Consider the following 26,562-nt stretch of genomic DNA (forward strand, 5'->3'; position numbering starts at 1 on the left):
ATAGTCCGTATGGAAGTGCAACATTGAAACTTTAAAACGGATCAAATGGACATGACTTAGCATAACTGGGACAATGAAGATCATGTCAAGCAGAAACTTGGAGACGATACTCGACCTAAGAACTATAGAAGTTTAGATCAAAAGCGTAGGCACTTTCTAGAGCCTTAGAGAGGCTTAAGACCTATAGAGCTTCAGATCAAGAGCGTAGCTGCCACGCATATGATCAGATTGAACATTTTAGGAGAATGAGCGTAAACACCAAGCAGGACGAACAATAAAAGGATAATAAGGGAGACGATGGGTGAAATGGCGGATGCCACAACAATCCATGATCATATACCTGAGGTGGCCCTCGCTGCCGAGTGTGAAATTCTGACGCCAGTAAGATGGCATTGGGATTATGGGATTCCACCACAGATAGCAGAGGGAAATAACTGTTTCACCGATGGATGGAAGACTGGTGCACCGACGAGAGGGAAAGGGGACCCAGACACCGATATCCTAGTCCGATTTCCGAACCATAGAACGTTCTACAGGCAAAAGTGTGTGCCATAACTGAATGTGTTAATTGGCTCGGAAATAACACAAGGCCACAAAAGGTGAATATTTCCACAGATTGTCAGAATGCACAGAAGGCAATAGCAGGCATTAACGAATATTCGAAACTCATAAGAAAACGCACTATATGGGTGCCGAAAGGTTTTGGAATAAGAGGAGACCTAAAGGCAAATGAACGAACGTGAAACGTATTGCAATACAAACTCATTATCACAAATACTCGGAATGGGAGCCACCGTGGTGCAATGGTTAGCATGCCCACCTTGCATACACAAGGTCACGGGTTCAATTCCTGCTTCGACCGAACACCAAAAAGTTTTTCAGCAGTGGATTATACCACCTCAGGAACCGCATCATATGAGTGACGGTATAAGGCGGAATAAGAGGAAATTTAAAGGAATGCGGAAGAAACTGCATCATATGAGTGACGGTATAAGGCGGAAAAAGAGGAAATTTAAAGGCAAATGAACCTGCGGTAAGTGCTCTGACACATAGGGAAGTGAACTTAGAGAACGCAAAGCCAATGAAGGCAACGCGGGCCAAATTTTTCTGAATAGAATGCGGGAGACACATAAAGCTATGTGGACAAATACAACGGTCGGAAGGCACGGTTACCGCAGTTTGTAGAATTCTACCAAAAATGGTGAATTTTTTTACTGTTTGGTAGATTGGTTTTGAATTCTCGATGTTTTGATAGATTTTGCAAACTAATCCTCTCCATTTTCTATAGAAATAAAATTTTGAACAACATTTTCAAAAGAAATAAAATTTTGACAAAATGTTCTATAGAAATAAATTTTTTTACAAAATTTTCTATAGATATAAAATTTGGACAAAATTTTTTATAGACATCGAATTTTATGAAAAATTCTATATAAATAAGATTTTGTGAAAAATTTTCTATATAAATAAAATTTTGACAGAAATTTTCTATGGAAATACAATTTTGACAAAATTTTCTATAGAAATAAATTTTTTTACAAAATTTTCTATAGATATAAAAGTTTGAAAAAATTTTCTCTAGAAATAAAATTTTATGCAAAATTTTCTAAATAAATAAAATTTTGATAGATATTTTCTATATATTCAATATTTTTTTTGGTAGATTTTTGGTAAAATTTTCTTCATATTTTTGCTTTTTTTTGGCATTAGTGGCAACCATGTGGAAAGGTCGACGAGAATACTATGGATTGACTCAGATAAGTAAACTACCGGAGTACTACTCAAGGAGAGTAGGACGACAGTCAGGAGGGCCGTAGGAATAATGACGCAAACTTAGAATTGAGAGCACATCTGTGCCGAGTAATAGGATTGTGAATTGTATATGCAAGGCGGGCATGCTAACCATTGCACCACGGTGGCTCCATAACACAAAACAAAAATTCATAGGTCTAAGCTCTTATTAAGGAAGAAAACATCCATAAAAATCAATCATACGAAATCAAAAGACTCTCCAAAAGTATATTTTTATTTTAATCAACAACTTCAAAATAAGAATTTTTTAATTTGGAAAATTTTCTTCAATTTTTTTTTTGCACGAGTGGCAATCATGTGGGAAGGTCGACGAGAATACTATGGATTGACTCAGTACACTACCGTAGAACTACTCAAGGAGAGTAGGACGACAGTCAGGAGGGCCGTAGACGTCAGGAGGAACTTAGAATTGAGAGCACATCTGTGCCGAGAGCCCAGCAAAAAATACTTCAGTAGTAAGAGTTTAGTTGCGCTTTGTGGTGTACAATAAAGTAGACAGTGCATCTCTGCATGAATCGGTGGCAATAACGTAAACGAGTAATCAAACTAGTTTATTATCATTCGTTTACGTTATTGCAACCAATTCATGCAGTATAGATGTATGGAAGGCAATGGTTGTTTGGTAAGCAGTTGGTACTGCCTCTCTCCCTTACAATCCTGCTGAAATAGGGCTCCATTCTTTGCAGGGAGGATTGTGAATGTTGGACGTGTTTTGAGGATGAGTCCTTGGAACACTATTTTTTTCTCTATAGACACAGGGTTCCTGGACAGGATAAAAATAATTCTGTAGAACTAGTCAAGGAGAGCAGAACTACAGTCAGAAGGGCCGTGGGAATAATGACCGGGCACCTAGAATTGAGAGCACATCTGTGTCGAATTTTGATCAACAGAGGACTGCGCACTTAGGGCGTGTTTTGAGGATGATGAAACCTTTGAACACTACCTGTTTCACTGCCCTGCCTTAGTCTTTACAACGAGGCAACGAGTTAACCATACCATAGACGATGTCATGTGGGACCTGGCCCAGATTGGAAATAGGGACTGGAAACAAACTAGGAACACACAGTATTTCTGGAATAAAAGATGAGTGCGATGGAAACAAGAAGTTGAATAGTTCAACAGAACAAAGCAAATACTGGCTTAGGTACATGTCACGCGACATAAGAACAGGGCAATCTAAATCCTCTTTTTCAACCTAGCCTAACCTAAAGTTCAAACTACTCCTTAGAGACTAGGTTCCTTATATTGGCCTTCTCTGTTCCCTGATCTCACAAAAACAAGCAACGATTAAACACATATTCCTAAATTCCCTACAGACACAATATTCTATAAAATTCAGCGCATTTCTCGAGTGTTCAATAAATTATATTTTTGTTAACACATGCATATGCGCTACTACTATGCTAAAGAAACCCTCCAACCAACCTTTTCCAATGGCACTACAGACACATTAATTTTTTGTAGAGGTTTTGCTTAGAAAAGCCGGAAACACTCGGTAAATGTTCATTACGAAAATCTAGACAATTTAGTATTCAGAACTCTAATGAAAAAGTTACCTTACGTTTTATTAGTTACCACAACTAACAAAGACTAGGGGGGTTATGTCGACTACCAAACATCTCATCATACTAATACTTATAGAACAAAGTATACTTAAGTTATAGTTGTGGTTAGTAATTTCGCTTTTGTGCGTAGACAGAATTCACTACCATGTGAGTCATTAAGAGAGTATGTGTGAGTGGGTGCTTGTATGTATGCTTTCCTCTGGTAGAACAGACATTTTAGCAGACAAAAGCAAAAAACAAAAACAAAAAAAAAACAAAAAAAACAAAACGAGCAAACATTAATTTATAATTACGTATGCTAACTGTGTTGCTTTGCCACACTCATTGTGAGCGGAAGAGAGACAGGAAACGGAAATAAGTTTTGAAAGTTGCTGAAATACACATTCATTAGAACATCACACCAAAAAGGAACCACTATACATATATGTGAATCAATTTTTAAAGTATACGATGGAGAAGGAAATATACTAAGTTACCTAAAACTGAAAAATTAAAAACAAAAATATATGTGTCTGTTTTAGCAAATGCTGCTATAGCATTTGCTAAAACACTGAAAAAAACACTATTTTTATTTGCATTTAATCGTACGAAATTGATCGGTCTACATTTGGGTTGATTAAATTTGAGATGTCTAGACGCTCAAGAGGTCAAATTGGCAGATCGGTGATATTAAAATATGGACCGATACACACTATCTTTGGGACACTTAGATGTGGACTTAAAATTTCATGCAAATCGGATAAAAATTGCGGTGGCCCAAAGCGCAAGAGGTCAAATCAGGACATCGGGCTATATGGGGACAATACCAAAACGTGGACCGAAAATGCGTCTAGATTTTGAATTTCAGGCCAATCTTATAAAACAAAAAGTGTCTACATGCTCAAAATCCCAAATCGGGGGTCGGTATATATGGGGCCTATATAAAAATCTGGACCTTCTTGTAGACAAAAGACGAGGTTGTGTCACGAGACTGTAACGTGAAATATTTAAGTCTAAAGCCAAAAGTGTGTGCCATAACGGAATGTGTTAATTGTCTCGGAAATAACACAAGGCCACAAAATGTGAACATTTCAACAGATTGCCAGAATGCACAGAAGGCAATAGCAGCATTTATGATTTATCGGTCGATAGGTGTGTGTTAGAAGTATAGGAAAATTTTTGTAATTTTTAAAAGTTTTGTAAAAATTTTCGATGTAAAACTTTGGTCTCCGTAGTCATATGATTCTTAATAGGTTGAAAGACCGGTATAGGAGCAACATCTAAATCTAAACAATTTTAACCAAATTCTCTCTGTGCAGAACTAAAGCAAATAGGACTTAAATTTTGGCATACGGTGGTCACATAAGCCTAAATCGGGCAAAATATATATATGGGAGCTACATATAAATCTGAACCGATAGCAACCTAAACATCACGTATATCTAAAATATTAATTCTACCCGGTGGAAAATTTCACTTAAATCGGAGTAAAACGATAGCCTCTGTGATCATATGATCAAGCAGTATAGACACCATCTGTCTATCCCGTCCCCTTCTGAGTGTTGCATTTCATTGGTGTTAGTATATGGTCTATAACAACCATGCAAAAATTGGTCCATATCGGTCTATAATTATATATAGCCCCCATATAAACCGATCCCCAGAACTACGGAGCCTCTTGGCAGAGCAAATTTCATCCGATCCGCTTGAAATTTGATATGGCCGCTAACAACCATGCCAAACTTGGTCCAAATCGGTCTATAGTTATATATAGCCACTAGATAAACCGATCCCCAATCACACACAAATTGGTCCATGTCGGTTAATTAGTGTATATAGCCCCCGAATAAAGCGACCCCCATATTTCAATTATGGCTCTCTAATTACCGTGCAAAATTCATTATCTTCCCTATATATACCGGCCAATAATTGAATTATATACGTATTTAATCTGCTTTTTTATACCCATCATAGGATGGGGGTATATTAACTTTGTCATTCCGTTTGTAACACATCGAAATATTGCTCTAAGACCCCATAAAGTATATATATTCTGGGTCGTAGTGAAATTCTGAGTCGATCTAAGCATGTCCGTCCGTCCGTCCGTCTGTTGAAATCACGCTAACTTCCGAACGAAACAAGCTATGGACTTGAAACTTGGCACAAGTAGTTGTTATCGATGTAGGTCGGATGGTATTGAAAATAGGCCATATCGGTCCACTTTTACGTATAGCCCCCATATAAAGGGACCCTCAGATTTGGCTTGTGGAGCCTCTAACAGAAGCATATTTCATCCGATCCGGCTGAAATTTGGTATATGGTGTTTGTATATGGTCTCTAACAACCATGCAAAAATTGGTCCATATCGGTCCTTAATTATATATAGCCCCCATATAAACCGATCCCCAGATTTGGCTTGTGGAGCCTCTAAGAGAAGCACATTTCATCCGATCCGGCTGAAATTTGGTACATGGTGTTGGTATATGGTCTCTAACAATCATACAAAAATTGGTCCACATCGGTCCATAATTATATATAGCCCCCATATAAACCGATCCCCAGATTTGGCTTGCGGAGCCTCAAAGAGAAGCAAATTTCATCCGATCCGGCTGAAATTTGGTACATGATGTCGGTATATGGTCCCTAACAACCATGCAAAAATGGGTCCACATCGGTCCATAATTATATATAGACCCCATATAAACCGATCTCCAGATTTGGCTTGCGAAGCCTCAAAGAAAAGCAAATTGCATCCGATCCGTCTGAAATTTGGTACATGGTATTGGTATATGGTCTCTAACAACCGTGCAAAAATTGGTCCACATCGGTCCATAATTATATATAGCGCCCATATAAACCGATCCCCAGATTTGGCTTGCGGAGCCTCAAAGAGAAGCAAATTTCATCCGATCCGGCTGAAATTTGGTACATGATGTTGATATATGGTCCCTAACAACCATGCAAAAATTGGTCCACATAGGTCCATAATTATATATAGACCCCATATAAACCAATCCCCAGATTTGGTTTGCGAAGTCTCCAAGGGAAGCAAATTTCATCCAATCTGGTTGTAATTTGGAATATGGTGTTAGTATATGATCTTTAACAACCGTGCCACAATTGGTCCATATCGGTCCATAATTATATATAGCCCCCATATAAAACGTTCTCCAGATTTGACCTCCGGAGCCTCTTGGAGGAGCAAAATTCATCCGATCCGGTTAAAATTAGGAACGTGGTGTTAGTATGAGGTCGCTAACAACCATACCAAAATTGGTCCAATCACACAAAAATTGGTCCATATCGGTTCATAATCATGGTTGCCACTAGAGCCAAAAATAGTCTACCAAAATTTTATTTCTATAGAAAACTTTGTCAAAATTTTATTTCTATAGAAAATGTTGTCAAGATTTTATTTATAGAGAAAATTTTGTTCAAATTTTATTCGGTTCATAATAAAATTTTCATCATTTTCAATTTTTTTTTTCTATAGAAAATTTTGTCAAAATTTTATTTCTATAGAAAATTTTGTTCAAATTTTATTCGGTTCATAATCATGGTTGCCACTAGAGCCAAAAATAATCTACTAAGATTTTATTTCTATAGAAAATTTTGTCAAAAGTTTATTTCTATAGAAAATTTTGTTAAAATTTATTTCTGTAGAAATTTTTGTCAAATTTTTCTTTCTATAGAAAATTTTGTCAACATTTTTATTTCTATAGAAAATTTTGTGAAAATTTTATTTTTATAGAAAATTTTGTTAAAATTTTATTTCTGTAGAAAATTTTGTCAAAATTTTATGTCTACTTTGTCAAACTGAATTATATACGTATTGGATCGATTTTTTTTTATTTAATATATACCACGTATGGACTTACATACAATTTAGAAGATGGTGTTAGGAGGTTTTAAGATACCTTGCCATCGGCAAGCGTTACCGCAACTTAAGTAATTCGATTGTGGATGGCAGTGTTTAGAATAAGTTTCTACGCAATCCATGTACATAAGCTTCGGCCTGGCCGAACTTACGGCCGTATATACTTGTTTGGTCTAATATATACCACTTAGGATACCTTGCTATTAGCAATTATTACCACAACCCAAGTAATTTGATTATTGATGACAGTCTTTATTAGAAGTTTCTACGCAATCCATGGTGGAGGGTACATAAGATTCGGCCTGGCCGAACTTACGTCTGTATATACTTGTTTTTGAGTGTATTTATTACTAAAGTGTTAATTGTCCTCCCTGTGAAAAATTTCAAAATTTTCGATATAAAACTTTGGTCCCCGTAGTCATATGAATCTTTATAGGGCGAAAGATCTCTATGGGAGTTTTAACTAAATTTGAATCGATTTTAATCAAATTTTGCATGCATGGTAATTCTACTCTCTGTGGAGAAGGTCAAGCATATCGGAGTTAAATTTTGACATACGGTGGCCATATGATTTTTTTGAGCACGGAATTGTCACAAGTAACAATTCAATCACTAGTAACGATGCAATGCAAAAACCTTTCCTTTTCTTTGGATCAGCTCTTCGAAAGTAAAAAATCTCCTTTTGATAACTCTCGTCTTCAACTGGATATCTATCGTCTCACTTTCCGTTGAGATATTTCCAAAAGCTATGGGAAATGGCTTGGTGTGTAACATAGAACGATTTTTTCATCGAATAATGCCTCTAATTCAGTATCTTTAAAATTATTCGGCTGTCCTGGATGATCATTGCCTAACACACCAAAATCGACAATTTTTAAACGCAAAAACCAACGTTAAAACCGAAAGGGGACACTCCGAATAAAAACAATAGAAAAGTCGAATATGTCCTTTGTTAGTCCACCCAGAGAAGCAATATGATCACCTCAAACATGTTTTATTACCAATATGTTATTTTTGGACAGTGGACATGGAATGTCTTTGCCACAAGCATTTATTTTCTTGAAAATTATGTATCTGATTTAGGCGACCATGTATATGTTTGCAAGAAAACAAAAATTTGGCGACAAAATTGTTCCATGTTCAGCGTCCAAAATAACATTTTGCTCTTGAAACATACACAGAAAAATATCACCAAAATATTCCCAATTAAATCGTTGATTGAAGTTGAAAACTTTTTCAATTTTAATCCAACTAGAAAAATTAAGTCAATTAAGTCAATGATTGAAATTTTTAAATTTTCAATTAAAAAACTAATTGATACAATTAATCAAACTCGGAAGACTAAGACAGTGAAAAAAAATTATGGATATATATATATATTTTTTTTAATTCTTAATTAAAATTTTTTTTGAAACTATAAATTTTTGAATCAAACTAAAAAGGATTACAAATAGTTATAGAAAGTGATTGAAATATAGTATAGCGATTACAAATAGTTTCGTTTTTAATGAAAAAATAATTGAATTTTGCAATCGACATCAATTAAAATTTTAATTGAATTAATTTAAAAAATTAGCTGAAATTTGCTAATGAAATCAATTAGTTTTTTAATCAATTTTTTTGTTTGATTCTCACTAAAAACTGTGATTGATACTATCATTTTCGTGACTGAAGACATTTCAATTAAAAAATTAATTGGATAAATTAATTTTTTGATTGAATCTGAAAAAAATGTGTGTGTATTTGAGGTGATCATGTTTCCTTTTTACGGATAATCACTATCCGTAACAAAAATTCATAGTTATACACTCTTATTAAAGCTATATATCAATCAAGCATAAGACCCTAGCAGTCATAGCTTACAATTATATTTATAATTTTATTGTAAATGTAATTAATTGATAAATAAATAAATAAATAAATAAAGCTATATAGAAGAAAACATCCATAAAAGTTAATAATCCAAAGTCCAAAGACAGTTGGAGTTCTCCAAAGGTATATCTTTATTTTGGGATTGCAAAATTTAAATTTCATATATTATCTTTAATAATTTGTTATGTATACTCACATTGCTCCAACGTAGAGGGCATTGTGTCTTTCGTCGAAGTAAAATGTCTTGTAGAATAAAGGACCGCAGCTGAAATCCTTGACATGATCTGAAAAGATAAAATATAAAAATGGAATTAGGCAATGGTAATTTACAACATTTTGGCACCGTCCGCCATTGGTTTATGTTGAACGAAAATTTCCTCTTAACGTTGGTTCGCAAAGGCAAACCTTATATGGATTTGAAGAAATTTCGAATGATGGGATGGGTCCCTCTACCGGTAAGTCTTGGTTATGTCTAGTAATGCCTTATTCTCTCTATGGTTATGCCTTATTTCTAAATTTTTTGATTTTATTTCTGGTGGTGATTTTCCAAACCTAAGATTTTAAAATCATCTCCTTAGAAGTTAAAGATAAATAAAAATTTCTGGTAGATTTCATACAACAAATCAATATTCCAATTTCAAGTACATTCTCATTATTTTGAAACCACACGCAGAGAAGGAATATGATCACCTCAAACATGTTTCAAGAGCAAAATATTATTTTTGTATGGTGACCGTGTAACATGTTTGTAACTAAAATGTTAGTTTCTCGTCAAATATAACCTGCTTGCCGAAATCAGATACATAATTTCCGAGAAAATAATATGGTTGCGAAAACCATGTTACATTGTCACCAACCAAAAATAACATTTTGCTCTTAAAACATGTTTGAGGTGATCATATTCCTTCTCTGGGTGCACCATTTATAATGACCCCTGTATTCAAAGAAGGCAGACATGCAGCAGATGGTTTATGGTAGCCTTCTAAGAAAGAAATTTAAAGAACATTCCACTTAAATTCTCTTGCTAAAAACAAAAAAAAATCTGAATTTAATTCTCAGTAAAATTTGTTTCAGGCTAAAATTTTATCAAATTCAAATGATAAAATTCTTTTTCATAAAAATTAAGCTTTCTCTGAATTTTCAAGCCACTTAAAAATTCTTAAAATATCCACAAAATTTCTACAAATGTCAACAATTTCTACAGATTTTCTTATTTGCCAATTCTGGTGCCCTCTATCAAGTTTATTTCTCAAAAAAAAAAAAATCACATTTTATTTTCCTAGTGAACTTATAGCCATTATATTTTGCTATGTCAACACCTGTAGTTGACATAAAATTCTACTTCTAACTTCATTCGATGGGGCACTCGTTGTCCCCAAAAAAAATCTAAGAAACTTCTCTCTCTGTCTAGCAATTCGTTACCCTCTGCTTTGGAGAGTCGTTTTCGGGTCGTTTACTTAATTTTCTTTTATTTTGAAATGAAGTTCATAGAAAACAATATCAGTACTGTCGTCTTCGTCGTCGTCATCATTGTGGAGATGTGGAAAAAAACTTTTTGCTTTAACTGTCAAAGCTTTAATGTTGTTATCATTGCCACTTTCACTTTGGCATTTACTGGGTACTAAGGTACATTGACGACATTGGTGGTTTGGAGGTGAAGAGAGTTTTGTTTTTTGGGGGAAGAAAATAATGGAACACTTTTTAGCTTTTACATTTGTCTTAATAGAGTTATGCCATTGTCTAAGATTTGCAGGTATGGGATATGAAATTGGGTTTACTTTGCTTGATTCCGTCTACCGTTTAGGTTGTTGGTAGAAGCTACACTTAAAAAAAGTAAAGGTATATAAAAATTTTACAATTTATTTCTGAAAACACGTGTGATATTTAATATAGAATTAAAAAAAGTGAAGTGTTAGCGAAAGAAAATGAGGCATGTAATGAATTTAGAAAAGCTTGAAATCCCTGACATAAATATGCCAATGTTTCTAGTCAGATTAAAGAAAGTTTTATTTTTCATTGTATACGAAAATTTCCTATTTTGAAGAAAAAATCAGATTGAAAATTTGTTCAAATGTTGTTGTTGTTTATTTTTTTTTTACGCACACAAATTAGGTAGAACTTATCTAATTTTAGAAAATTATAAATTATTTTGTGCGATATATGAATTTAACAAAATTGTGAACTTAATTTGATTATAAACTTTTCTCCTACTTTTTGTTCGTTTCTTATCTGCCCTCCAGCTGAGTCTTTTAGGATCCGTTCCCTGCAGTAAGAGACAGGTTTAAATTCCATTTTTCGTAGAATCCTTAGTAGGTCGTCTATAGATGTTAATCACAATAGTGGCTATAGGATACCTTCCTGTGGAGCTTACCGCTCTACATTGACCGTTATGGTCCCATCATATGATCCCCAGAGTATTCTTCTATTCCTTAGCATAATGGACTATACAATATTTTATTATTTATTTTATTTAACCGGTTACTATTTTTAAGATTAATGTAGACTTTCAATTACCCTCGATATAATCCTTTAGGTTGTTATAATATTTAAACAAGTATATACGGCCGTAAGTTCGGCCAGGCCGAAGCTTATGTACCCTCCACCATGGATTGCGTAGAAACTTCTACTGAAGACTGTCATCCACAATCGAATTACTTGGGTTGCGGTAACACTTGCCGATGGCAAGGTATCTTAAAACTTCCTAACACCGTCTTCTAAATTACAAGGTAGTCCATACGTAGTATATATTAAACTAAAAAAAAAACGATTAAATACGTATATAATTAAGTTTAAAGTTTCTATAGAAATAGAATTTTGACAACATTTTCTATAGAAGTAAAATTTGGAAAAAATTTTCTATAGAAATAAAATTTGGAAAAAATTTTCTATAGAATAAAATTTAGAAAAAATTTTCTATAGAAATAAAATTTTTACATAATTTTCTATAGAAATAAAATTTGGAAAAAATTTTCTATAGAAATAAAATTTGGAAAAAATTTTCTATAGAAATAAAATTTTGACAAAATTTTCTATAGGAATAAAATTTTGACAATGTTTTCCATAAAAATAAAATTTTGGTAGATTATTTTTGGCTCGAGTGGCAACCATGAATATGAACCGATACGGACTAATTTTTGTGTGATTGGGGATCGGCTATATATAAAAATAGACCGATATGGACCAATTTTGGCATGGATATTAGGGGCCTTATACTAACACCACGTTGCAAATTTCAACCGGATCGGATGAATTTTGCTCCTCCAAGGGGCTCCGGAGATCAAATCTGGGGAACGGTTTATATGGGGGCTATATATAATTATGGACCGTTATGGACCAATTTTTGCATGGTTGTTAGGGACCATATAGTAATACCATGTACCAAATTTCAGCAGGATCGGATGAAATTTGCTTCTCTTAGAGCGATCGCAAGCCAAATTTGGGGGTCCGTTTATATGGGGGCTATACGTAAAACTGGAGCGATATGGCCCATTTGCAATACCATCCATATTGATACAATTATTGTAGTTATAGATTTTTATTTTAATTAAAAAATTAGTTGAATAAATTAAATTTTTAATTTAATATTTTTTTTAAATTTAATTAAATTTTTAATTGAATTTTTTTTTTGTGATATTTTTTCTGTATATAGATCCACTTTACCAAGTATTTTCGTCCGATAAAGGACCCCATTAGGACATAGTTTAGAACAGTATTCCAATTTAACCTTTTCCGAGCCTAATAGGAACATTTATTATGTAATTAAGAAAAAAATCTTTGATCGTTTCTCAATGAAGATATAAAGTCAAAAATTGGCTTTTCGACTAACTTGCTTTTCGACAACAAAACAATTCTAAAAAACGAAGTCGACTTTTTTATCTAAAAAATCTTGTGCCTTTTTGAAAACAAAATCAAAGCGACTGATAGTTAACATTTGATGTAACCAAATTTGTCTAATCGAATTTTAATGAAAAAGAAAAAAGTAGAATTAGAGATGTGATGTAGCTATTTTTGTACTGAAAATTCAACAAAAAGTAGAAAGTCGATTTTTCAATAAGCGAAAGTTAACCTATTAAAATTTTTAAAACGCTGAAAAATCGATTCAATAATTTTTGATATTGTTCGATCAATTCGAATCAGAGTTGTAAAAGAAAATTATGTAGCTTGTTTTCAGCTAAAAATGACCCAAACAGTCCAAAGCCGACCTTCGTAAGCCGATAATCGTAAAAGACGAAAGTCAAACTTCAAAATTTAAAACAGTCGATTTTTTTAATTAGAAAAAAATAAATAATCGTCTTTTTGTATTGAGCAATATCAAACTGAATCTATTCTAAAAACCAAATTTGCGTTCAAATACGACTTAATGTAGCTACTTTTGTGTTAACAAAAAATTCACCAAACAGTCCAACTCGCGAAAAGTCAAAGTCGACTACTAATAACTTTTTTAAAAATCTAAAGAAAAACTTTTCAAATTTGTAAAATGTTGAAAGTCAATTTTCCAATTTTTTAATTAATTTTTCTAGTTTGAAAATTTTAAATGTGTACTTTTTAAAATTTTTAAAAATTTAAATGTGTACTTTTTAAAAAATTAAAATGCGTACTTTTTAAAATTAAAAAAAAAAAAACGAAAAATTAATTTCTCCAAATTAAAAAAAATAAAAATAAATAAAAATATCGAATAGTCGAAAGTGGGAAAAATAGTTAAAGAACTATTTTTTTTTTTAATTTTTAAAAAAGCCATAAATAGAATAGTCGAAATTCAGAACAAGTAGAAAGGTCGAATTTTTAAATTTCAAATTTTGGAAAAATTTAAATGTCAACTTTTTAAAACTTGGAAACGTTCGAAAATCGCAAAACTAATTTAAATAATTTTTTTTAATTTTTAAAATCCTGAAAGAGCCGGAAAGTTGAAAAGCGACTTTTCCAAATTTTGAAAATTGGAAAATTAAAAGTCGACATTTTCGATTAAAAAACAAATAACATTTTCAAAATTTAAAAACATAAAACTGAAAAAGCTACTTTTTATTCTCATTACAGGCTCTAGGTTCTCAGATTTTGAATCGAGACTCCATTAAAAAAAAATAATAAAACTTTCCGTTTTAAATTTATGAAATTTTTTCAAGCTAGTTCTCTGAAATTTAAAATTATTAGTTATTCTAAACCCATAAAGAGATATAGTAAAAATCTAAACCCATAAAGAGATATAGAAAAAGTAAAAACTAAAATCAAGATTATCCTTCTCTTAAATTTATTCCTCACAAAAGTTCCAGTGTACTCAATTTTATGAGATTTACTTTACAATTTTCTTTTCTAGTTTTCCCACCTGGTATCTTTACTTTCCGTTATCATCTACTCAATCATCGTTGTGAAAATAACTCGTCTTTTTTCGCACCTTTCAAAAGTTAGAAAAAAACACCTGAAGTCATGGAAATTTGTTAGCTTTTCTTTTCTTATTAAATCAGTGCTTTCGGTAAATAAATAAAGAGACTAACGACAATTACAAGCAAATGAATGAACTCACTGGAAGAAATAAGAAACGAAAAGAATAACTGTCATGGACTCTATAAGAAATTTAATTATTTTCATTCTTAGTTTTATATGCTGGAAAATAGCATAGTGCAACTAAGAAGAAAGCATTACCCACCTGGCGTATGATTACTATATTCGAGTGACTACAACAAGCCATCATACGCAGTGGTGGACGAATGATAGAAATGAAATGGAGAAAAAATAGACTTTATTAGATAAAACAAGAAGTTAACAATTTACAATCAGAGGCAATGTATTTTCTGCGACAGAAGGAATGAAAATAAAGTGTAAATTAATTATTCTTCTAGGGCAAATATAATTTGATTTGAAGTTGAAGAAAAAAAACTTAATAAAAATTTAAGTAACAAATAAGAAAACATAAGTATATAAGGCCGTAAGTTCGGCCAGGCCGAATCTAATGTACCCTCCACCGTGGATTACAAAGAAACTTCTACGACAGACTGTCATCCACAATCGATTTACTTTGGTTGCGGTAACACTTGCCGATGGCAAGGTATCTTAAAACTTCTTAACACCGTCTTCTAAATTGGAAGTTATTCCATACCGGGTATATATTAAACAAACAAAAAAGCCGACTAAAAACGTATATAATTCAGTGTGACAAAATTTTCTATAGAAATAAAATTTGGACAAAATTTCTATAGAAATAAAATTTTGACAAAATTTTCTATAGTAATACAATTTGGACAACATTTTTTATAGAAATTAAATTTTGAAAAAAAAAAAAATATAGAAAAACTAATTTTAACAACATTTTCCTTAGAAATAAAATTTGGACAAAATCTCTTTCTATAGAAATACTATTTTGACAAAATTTTCTATAGAAACACAATTTTGACAAAATTTTCTATAGAAATAAAATTTTCTATAGAAATAAAATTTTGACAAAATTTTCTATAGAAATAAAATTTTGCCAAAATTTTCTATAGAAATAAAATTTTGACAAATTTTTCTATAGAAATAAAAATTTTAAGAAATTTTCTATAGAAATAAAATTCTAAGAAATTTTCTATAGAAATAAAATTTTGACAAAATTTTCTATAAAAATAAAATTTTGACAAAATTTTCTATAGTAATAAAATTATGACAAAATTTTCTATAGTAATAAAATTTTGACAAAATTTTCTATAGTAATAAAATTTTGACAAAATTTTCTATACAAATAACATTTTGAAAAAATTTACTATACAAATAAAATTTTGTGAAAATTTTCTATAGTAATACAATTGTGACAACATTTGCTATAGAAATAAAATTGTGACGCAATTTTCTATACAAACACAATTTTGACAAAATTTTCTATAGAAATAAAATTTTAACAAAATTTTCTATAGAAATAAAATTTTGAGAAAATTTTCTATAGAAATAAAATTTTGAGAAAATTTTCAATAGAAATAAAATTTTGCCAAAATTTTCTATAGAAATAAAATTTTGACAACATTTTCTATAGAAACAAAATTTTGGTAGATTATTTTTGGCGATATGGACCAATTTTTGTGTGATTGGAGATCGGATATATGTAACTATAAACCAATAGGGACCAATTTTGGCATCGTTTTTAGCGGCCATATACTAGCGAAATGTACCAAATTTCAACCGAATTGGATGAAATTTGCACCTCCAAGAGGTTTCGGAGGACAAATCTGGGTATAGATTTATATGGGGGCTATATATAATTATGGACCCATACGGACTATTTTTTGCATGGTTGTTAGAGACCATATACTAACACCACATAACCAAATTTCAGCCGGATCGGATGAATTTTGCTCTGCCAAAAGGCTCCGGAGGTCAAATCTGGGGATGGGTTTATATGGGGGTTATATACAATTATAGACCGATATACACCAATTTTTCATGGTTACTAGAGACCATATACTAACACCGCGTAGCAAATTTCAACTGAATCGGAGGTCAAATCTGGGGATGGATTTATATGGGGGCTATATATAATTATGAAACGATATGGACCAATTTTCATACGGTTGTTAGATGCCATATACTAACATCACGCAGCAAATTTCAACCGAATCGAATGAAATTTGCTCCTCCAGGAGGTTCCGGAGTTCAAATCTGGGGATCGATTTATATGGGGCCTATATATAACAGGTTGGCTGATAAAACCCCGGTCGAACAATGAAAAACACATTTTTTTGTCACAATTCGTGTTTATTATTCAACATAGTTCCCTTCAAGAGCGATACAACGATTACACCGACCTTCCAATTTTTTGAAACCATTTTGGTAGCACTTCTTCGGTTTTGCCTCAAAATAGGCCTCAGTTTCGGGGATCGCCTCTTCATTGCAGCCAAATTTTTTCCCTGCGAGTATCCTTTTGAGGTCTGAGAACAAGAAAAATTCGCAGGGGCCAGATCTGGAGAATACGGTGGGTGGGGAAGCAATTCGAAGCCCAAATCATGAATTTTTGTCATCGTTCTCAATGACTTGTGGCACGGTGCGTTGTCTTGGTGGAACAACACTTTTTTCTTCTTCATATGAGGCCGTTTTGCCGCGATTTCGACCGTCAAACGCTCCAATAACGCCATATAATAGTCACTGTTGATGGTTTTTCCCTTCTCAAGAGCCATGTTTCATCCATTGTCACATATCGACGGAAAAACTTGGGTGTAATACGAGTTAACAGCTGCAAACACCGCTCAGAATCATCAACACGTTGTTGTTTTTGGTCAAATATGAGATCGCGCGGCTCCCATTTTGCACAGAGCTTCCGCATATCCAAATATTGATGAATGATATGACCAACACGTTCCTTTAATGTCTCTAAGGTCTCTGCTATCTCGATCAACTTCATTTTACGGTCATTCAAAATCATTTTGTGTTTTTTTTTGATGTCTTCGTCGGTAACCACCTCTTTCGGGCGTCCACTGCGTTCACCGTCATCCGTGCTCACTTCACCACGCTTTTGCATACCAATCAATTATTGTTGATTTCCCTGAGGCAGAGTCCGAAAACTCATTATCAAGCCAAGTTTTTGCTTCCACCGTATTTTTTCCCTTCAGAAAACAGTATCTTATCAAAACACGAAATTCCTTTTTTTCCAAAGACGCTCTATCTCACAAACTAATCGACTTACAGACGTCAAATTTTGACACGAATCATTTGAAGGTTGGTACTATATAAAAATAATATGCATTTAATACTAGCGACGCCATCTATGTGTCAGACCGGGGACTTATCAGCCAATTATGGAACGATATGGACCAATATGGACCAATTTTTGTACGGTTGTTAGATGCCATATACTTACAGCTCGTACCAAATTTCAACCGGATCGGATGAATTTGGCTCCTCCAAGACGCTCCGGAGGTAGAATCCGGGGATCGGTTTATATGGGGGCTATATATAATTATGGACAGATAGGGACCAATTTTTGCATGGTTCTTAGAGACCTTATACTAATACCACGTGCCAAATTTCAGCGGGATCGGATGAAATTTGCTTCTCTAAGAGGCTCCGCAAGCCAAATCTGGGGGCTATACGTGAAAGTTGTCCAATAAGGCGCATTTGCAATACATCAATAACAACTACTTATGGCAAGTTTAAAGTCGATAGCTTGTTTCGTTTGGAAGTTAGCGTGATTTCAACAGATGGACGGACGGACATGCTTAGATCGACTCAGAATTTCACCACGACCCGGAATATATATACTTTATGGGGTCTTAGAGCAATATTTCGATGTGTTACAAACGGAATGACAAAGTTAGTATACCCCCATCCCATGGTGGAGGATATAAAAATAAAATAAAAAAATATTTTCTTAAGAAAAATTTTATATCATAAAATCAGAAGGATAAATGCAAAATCAATGCAGCGGATACTAAAAACGGTATTTTACCGTACATATCACAAAACCTGACAGACATATATAAAAGAAAGAATTTTTTCCCCCTGAATAAAAAAAAATGCAAATTCCTTTTACCAAGAAATGCATTCGATATGCCTAAATCAAAATAAAATCCAATATTAAGGAAATACGAAAAACCTCTCGATGAACGAAAAAAAAATGGAATCGTATCAACAAAAATAAATGACATCTTGATAGAATGATTTGCCAGGAAAACATGCCAAAAAGAAACAAAATATTGTTCACTACATCCTAGAGACTTTTCCCTTCATATATAACAAACCGTCTATACAATGTAAAAAACAATACATACGTGATATTAAAGATTACGCAACCTAAATTTTAAGATGCACAATTTACAAAATATTATGGACAAATTTCTTTAAAATAATAAAATTTTATTCAAAATAAAGTTTATAACCTTAGCTTCAATCATTTTCTTCATAAAATGTGGGATACAAATTTTGTAAATTTGCGTCTCTCCCTTTAAGCCGCATGTCCTTGAATTAAGCCAAATGTTCCTTATAGTAAGGAATCACATTTTTGATTTAAAGAAATTGTCCTTAAATTAACTGAAATATTGAATCTTTAAATTTAAGATCAAAATGTTTCAAATATAGGCTAGGACTTATTTTAAAGATTTAGGAACTTTGTTTTAAAGTTTTTTTTTTTTTTTTTTTTTTAATTAAGATTTTTTTTTTACTTTGAAGTATCCGTTATAATTTGCATATTTAATCTTGCATTTATTTGGACATGAATAGATTTATTCATATACCGCGAAAAGAGAAAGAAATTTCGATAAATGAGATATGTAACCAAATATTAATTTTATTGAGGCTACATGTAAAGCCATATAGGTCGTTACAAATGACTTTATTTGAAAGATGCCGCATATGTGGCTCGGAAGCAATACCAAAACCTTTGGATGCAAGTAAACTTTTTTTTTTGAGTGTATGAAATCCATTGCTCAAACATTGAAATTTTTAGAGGACTTTTTTTGAGAACATTTAATATTTCCACTAATACCCAAGGTAAAATATCTTTCCCAAAAAAAACGAAGACATAAAATGCAAAAAAAAACAAAAAACAGAATTTCATTTTAAGCTCGTGGCAAAAAAAAAAGAAAATAAATTCCATTGAAGCCACATTGGTAAAAAAGCAATCGTCATACAAATCGTCCTTAAACTAGAATCATAGTTTGCATAGACTTTCGCTATACCTCCGTGATACTATAACCAAAAAAAAACTTTTCCTTGGATTACTTGATTTCAGTGGATTTCATTTCTTGGCTGTTTGTAGAAAACGTGTTGAAAATTGCATGACGTAGGTGTCTAGACTTAGTAATGTTTCCTTTGTACCTGATTCTTTGGTAGTCTGCTTTTTTCTCGAGTATACATTTCTTCGAACATCCTTAGATGCTATCTTGACTGAAGGGTTTCCCTTCATTTCCTATGCATTCCATTTAAGCTTTTTTTTTTTTGCTTTACATTTTCTTAAGTAATATGCTTTTTTGCTGGAGATTTTTTTTCTAGCAGAGATTCTGATGATCTCATAAAATAGTCATTGCAATGCATCATGGCACTACCACTTTTTAATACATTAAAATGCAATGGAATATTGCGGAAATCTTGGTGTTTCCGCAAAATGTTGGATAATCCTTAGAGAGGAAAAAAGACAGAAAAACAAATTAAAACAAAACAAAATAAAATATGCTCGCTGTAATTTGAGGTATGAGTTACAAATTGCAATTTACATAGAATTTTCTGGGTAATCAGTAATGGGAATGAGGGGGGAATATGCAGTAGAAATCATATACATTTTTTTTAGAGAAAATTAAAGACCAGGAAACAATCATAGCCTGTCTCACAATTACGGTCGAACAGCAACAAATTTTTGCCTCTTAGTAATGCTTATGGCATTACTGGCTGTCTCATACCTACTCTAATGCGACACACCTTTCGGACTCAGACATAAAAAAGAGATACTTTGGCATTGAGCTAAATATAAAATCGGATACCATTCATACGAGAGAAGTTTATTACTTTTGTATCACAATGGATTGAAGAGTTTAAGTGAACCTAAAATAATGGGCTACCATTATATGACAAAAAAATGTTTGGCAAAATATAACAAAAATTTTTTAGTTTACATCCAAAACGCTGAATTCGGATCACACCTTAAGATGTGATGCAAATTCAGTACAACGGCTATTGAAATGGTGGACCAAAATTTTTTTGTTTTCCGACCTATGACAACCCCATCTTAAATTCCTCGCTTCTGTGCCAATTTTGCACCACTTTCGGATCCAAAAAGAACATTTTCACTACTTTTTTGGTGACTCTTTTTTTGCTGGGATGAAATAGTTTGCCAAAATATTAACCTGGTTCTATGCTAAATTGAAGATTATATGGCCTGTTCATCAACAATTATAAAAATGTCATAATGATAGCGCACCAGCTAACATCACAATTGTATGGTGATACCAAAATCTGCTCGATCCAAGAATCGATCATCTAAGTAAGCCTCTCGTGTATTTTTGTTTTTTTTTTTTTAAACCTAAAACGTTATCCGAAGGGCATGAGGATTAGTCGAATAATGAATGACAAAACGAATTTTTGCAGAAGGGACAAAATAAATTGAAGCATCGCTAGGACGCTGTACTGAAAAAAAAACAATCTCGGTTCCAAAGATTTTCTCTTTTCTCTAACGATTTTAGTATTGATTCCGAGCCAAAGAAGCGGAGAATTGAAGTCCGAATATTTTTAAATTTGACTTTTTCGTACTTGATTCTAAGAAACAAATTTTTTTAGTTTTTAAGTCAAGATACAAAAAGTCCAGAAATTTAAAGGCAATTCCATTAATTTTGAAGTTTTTTTTATTCTTTGTTTTTTTTTTTATTCTATGCTAAGAAAAACTAGCAAATTTAATTTGATCCGAATGTTCAGAGAAAAGAAGTTCACAAAATATTTCCAATTAAAATTTTGATTAAATTTTTAAAAATATTCAATTACAAATTTTAATTGATTCAACAAATTTTTTAATTAAAATAAAAATCAATCACAAGAAATTATAATAACAATTCATTTTTTAATTGACTTTGGTGATTGATACTATCATTCCTGCGATTGAAAACATTTCAATTAAAAATTAATTGGATCAATTAATTTTGTGATTATTTGATTTTTTTTTAATATATGTCCCCTAGCAATAAATTTTATATGGGCTTGTCATCCCAGCAAAAAAAGCGTCGTCAAAAAAGTAATGAACATGTTCTCTTTGGATCCGGAAGTGGTGCAAAATTGACGTAGAAGCGATGAATTGAACATGGGCTTGTCATAAGACGGTAGTCCTCCATTTCAACAGCCGTTGCATTGAATTTGCATCACTTCTTTAGGTGCGATCCGATTTCAATGTTTTGGATGTAAATTGAAAAATTCTATGATATTTTGTCAAATAAATAATTTTTATAATTTTTTTATAATTTTTAATGGATTCTAATGCTTGTCTGTCTGTCTCTCTGTTGTAATCACGCTACAGTCTTCAATAAGTGCTGAAATTTCGCACAAACTCGTCTATTGTCTACAGGCAGGTCAAGTTCGAAGATGGGCTATATCGGTCCAGGTTTTGATATAGTCCCCTTATAAACCGACCTCCCGATTTGGGGTCTTGGGCTTATAGAAATCGTAGTTTTTATCCAATTTGCCTGAAATTTGAAATCTAGAGGTATTATATGACCATAAAGAGGTGTGCCAGAAATGGTGAGTATCGGTCCATGTTTTGGTATAGCCCCAATATAGACCGATCTGCCGATTTTACTTCTTGGGCTTATAGAAACCGCAGTTTTTATTCAATTTACCTGAAATTGGAAATCTAGAGGTATTGTAGGACCACAAATACGTGTGCCAAAAATCGTGAGCATCGGTCCATATTTTGGTATAGCCCCCATATAGACCGATCTCCCGATTTTATTTCTTGGGCTTATAGAAACCGCAGTTTTTATTCAATTTACCTGAAATTGGAAATCTAGAGGTAGTACAGGACCACAAATACGTGTGCCAACAATTGTGAGTATCGGTCCATGTTTTGGAATGGTCCCCATATAAAACGACCTCCCGATTTGGGGTCTTGGGCTTATAGAAATCGTAGTTTTTATCCAATTTGCCTGAAATTAGAAATCTAGAGGTATTTTATGACCATAAAGAGGTGTGCCAAAAATAGTGAGTATCGGTCCATGTTTTGGTATAGCCCCCATATAGACCGATCTCCCGATTTTACTTCTTGGGCTTATAGAACCCGCAGTTTTTATTCAATTTACCTGAAATTGGAAATCTGTAGGTATTGTAGGACCACAAATACGTGTGCCAAACATTGTGAGTATCGGCCCATATTTTGGTATAGCCCCCATATAGACCGATCTCCCGATTTTACTTCTTGGGCTTATAGAAACAGCAGTTTTTATTCGATTTACCTGAAATTGGAAATCTGTAGGTATTGTAGGACCACAAATACGTGTGCCAAAAATTGTGAGTATCGGTCCATGTTTTGGTATGGTCCCCATATAAAACGACCTCCCGGTTTGGGGTCTTGGGCTTATAGAAACCGTAGTTTTTATTCAATTTGTCTGAAATTGGAAATCTAGAGGTATTTTAGGACCATAAAGAGGTGTGCCAAAAATGGTGAGTATCGGTCCATAGTTTGGTATAGCCCCCATATAGATCGATTTCCCGATTTTACTTCTTGGGCTTATAGAATCCGAAGTTTTTGTCCTGTTTGCCTGAAATTGGAAATCTAGAGGGTCATAAAGAGGTGTGGAAAACGGTGAGTATCGGTCCATATTTTAGTGTAGCCCCAATAGGAACGATCTCCCGATTTAACTCCTTGGCTTTCTAGAAACCGTAGTTCTTATCTGATTTGCCTGAAATTGTAAATATTCTGGTATATTAGGCTCACAAAAACGTGTATCGGATTAAGTTTTTATCGGTCCATTTGGTAATGCCTCCATATGGACCGACTTCACTTCCTGAGGGTGTAGAAGGCGCACTGATCATGAAAATTGCTTGAAACTCAATGTAAAATTTCCCGATTTTACTTCTCGGGTGAAAATCTACAGATTTAAAATTTCAAATCAAGACGTTATTTTATAATTTTCTTGCACACTTACAAGAGATGTTAATAATTCCTCTAAAACTAAAACAAAAATGGTTCTTATAAATCCAGAATCTGATATAGTCCTCATAGGTGAAATCTTTAAATTTATTTTCGGGAAGTGTCCTCAGGTCCTCAAGCCCTCCTGAAATTTCAAAGGAAACCCTAATATTTGGTTCATGATGGTGGGTATTTAAGATTCGGCCCGGCCGAACTTAGTGCTGTATATACTTGTTTTTACTAACATTGTGTTCCATCCTAGTGCATTAGCCGACTTAAATTTTGAGTCTATAGATTTTGTAGAAGTCTATCAATTTCTGTCCAGATCGAGTGATATTTAAATGTATATATTTGCGACAAACCTTTATATGTAGCCCCCAACACATTTGACGGATGTGATATGGTATCGAAAATTTAGATCTACAAAGTGGTGCAGGGTATAATATAGTCGGCCCCGTCCGACTTTAGACTTTTCTTTACTTGTTTTATTGATAATGTCTTTTCATTGAGATAAAACTCGAAAAAAATAAGAAACATTTAATTTTTTTTTATTAAGTTTACACTATTTATCCTAGTTTAAAAACAAAATTCGAAACACTAAAGCAGCATCGGAAGACGTAATGGGAAATACAATACACCGGCTGCTGAAAAAGATTACTTCCGCCCTTTACCAAGATCACGTTATGTTTGTTGCTGCTGAGCCCAGTTTGTCATACTTTTTTTTTGGCTAGGCCTTTTTCGCTGGCTAATTTCACCTGTTTTGGATTAATTCCTTGCTATCTCTAAATTTGTATGTTAGTCAGTATCCTTTTGATCATATGCGTGAATTTTTTATTACCATTGAATACCTTAAATATGTCAAATTAACTTCTGAGACTTTTGATATGGCGTTGATATTTTTAATATCGTTAATATCAACTCCTTAATATTTGTCAACTTCAAAATAGCTTCTTTTAGACGCTCATGCAAGTGGTAATTTTTATGAAAGGATTGTCACGTGATTATCCAAAGACATCACTTCACATTTGGCGACCTACCAATGCTGGTCTAAAATAGAGCTATGCTTATTTTTTTTTTTTTCAGAAAAACACTCTGCTTTAGTCCTTACTACTACGTATATACATTGTATGTGTATGAAGGTATGTGTGTGTAAACACACATGCAAGAGGATTTTAAGTTGTCCTGGTTGGTTGTTTCTCATGTTAGAGTGTTGTTAGAGATTTTTATCGTCATATCCTTAGTGACGATGTAGATTTAATTTAATTTAGAGATTTTTGGTGATTTGGGAAAAAAAGAAACAAAAGGGAAACTGCAAAAGTCTACACCATGGTTATGAACGTTTAATTTTGTCAGTTTGTTTTTTTTTTCTCGATGACATTTTTTGCTAAACGAAAATGTTTTTGCTTGACATGTTTATGATAAATTTGAACAAGTTGTGTTAGAACATGAAAAGCAATTTGTTGTCTAGACAAGATAATGAAATATATGTATGCATTTTTAATTTTCAACACAATAAAATGGATATTAAATAAAATTCTGTTTGAATAATATTGTGGGTAGAAGTAAGCAACATTAAATAGGAGATTTCCAAAACGATGTATTATTTTGAATGTTTTTTGTTGTCAAATCAAATTTCCTTTAATTTCTTGTAATACCAAGCCAATATATGTTCAATGTCTTATAATTTTCTACCATACTCTTGATCTTAAATTCCGTAAAGAAAATCATAAGCAACCAATCATGCCTATGAAAAAACTCCCATTTATATCCCACATCCGTAAAAATGATATATGAATGGCAACTTAACTACCACAACAAAAAATATAGTTTGCCTGTACTGTCAACTGTCTGCTGTTACTAATATATCTGCCACAGGAATTCACAATAAAACTTACCCGCCTGTATATCTGTATGTTGGTGGCTTCTGTGATTGACGATAGTCAGTAAATCTCTATGGGGCAAAAAAACAAAATGTGTATTTCAGAAAATAAAATGACATGTCTTCATTCCATAGAGTCACTTACAGCACTCTCTCAATCACAGCACTGATCCATATAGAAAGATATTTACATAGTTGAACAAACGTTGGCAGGATGTTGTGGTGTATGGATCTATAGAGCACTTAACATTGAAGTAAGTTTACTGTGACACTTCCCAAGGAACTTGGTATATTTAGTTCATAGACATATTTTGAGTTAAACATGATAGAAATTCACTTTAGGATACACTACGGATGGGAGATATGTCTAAATTGTCTGAATTGATATACCTGATATTTTAAAAGATACTTAGATCTTTAGCATGCACTGAAAAAAATATTGTCGTGAGGTCAAAGATTTCATGTCTTTAAAATACGAATGCAAATTTTGCTTAGCATAGAAGGCGCATTTCTTTAATATAAAGTTTTTTTCCTTGTCCAAAAGTCGATAAACTTTTCAATGAAGTCGTATTGTCCTTATAATAAAGTGATTTCACTTAAAAATGGGTAAGGTTGGGTGATAAGTCCCCGGTCTGACATATAGATGGCGTCGCTAGTGTGAAATGCATATTATTTTTATATACTACCAACCTTCAAATGATTCGTGTCAAAATTTGACGTCTGAAAGTCAATTAGTTTGTGAGATAGAGCGTCTTTTGTGAAGCAACTTTTGTTATTGTGAAAAAATGGAAAAAAAGGAATTACGTGTTTTGATAAAATACTGCTTTCTGAAGGGGAAAAATACGGTGGAAGCAAAAACTTGGCTTGATAATGAGTTTCCGGACTCTGCCCCAGGGATATCAACAATAATTGATTGGTATGCAAAATTCAAGCGTGGTAAAATGAGCACGGAGGATGGACGGTGAACGCAGTGGACACCCGAAAGAGGTGGTTACCGACGAAAACATCAAAAAAATCCACA

At 33.0% G+C, this 26,562-nt stretch overlaps 1 protein-coding gene across 2 annotated transcripts in view; it reads right to left on the minus strand.

The window, feature by feature from the left end:
* Positions 1 to 26,562, minus strand: part of LOC142238937 (semaphorin-2A-like) — a 525,466-nt gene that overhangs the window by 102,421 nt on the left and 396,483 nt on the right. For both annotated transcript variants that reach the window (XM_075310669.1, XM_075310668.1), the window contains exon 3: positions 9,302 to 9,389. In XM_075310669.1, the coding sequence (XP_075166784.1) occupies positions 9,302 to 9,389 (88 nt within the window). The remainder of the gene's footprint in view (positions 1 to 9,301; positions 9,390 to 26,562) is intronic.

The sequence above is a fragment of the Haematobia irritans genome, chromosome 5 (genome assembly GCF_050003625.1).
Source record: "Haematobia irritans isolate KBUSLIRL chromosome 5, ASM5000362v1, whole genome shotgun sequence".
NCBI lineage: Eukaryota > Metazoa > Arthropoda > Insecta > Diptera > Muscidae > Haematobia > Haematobia irritans.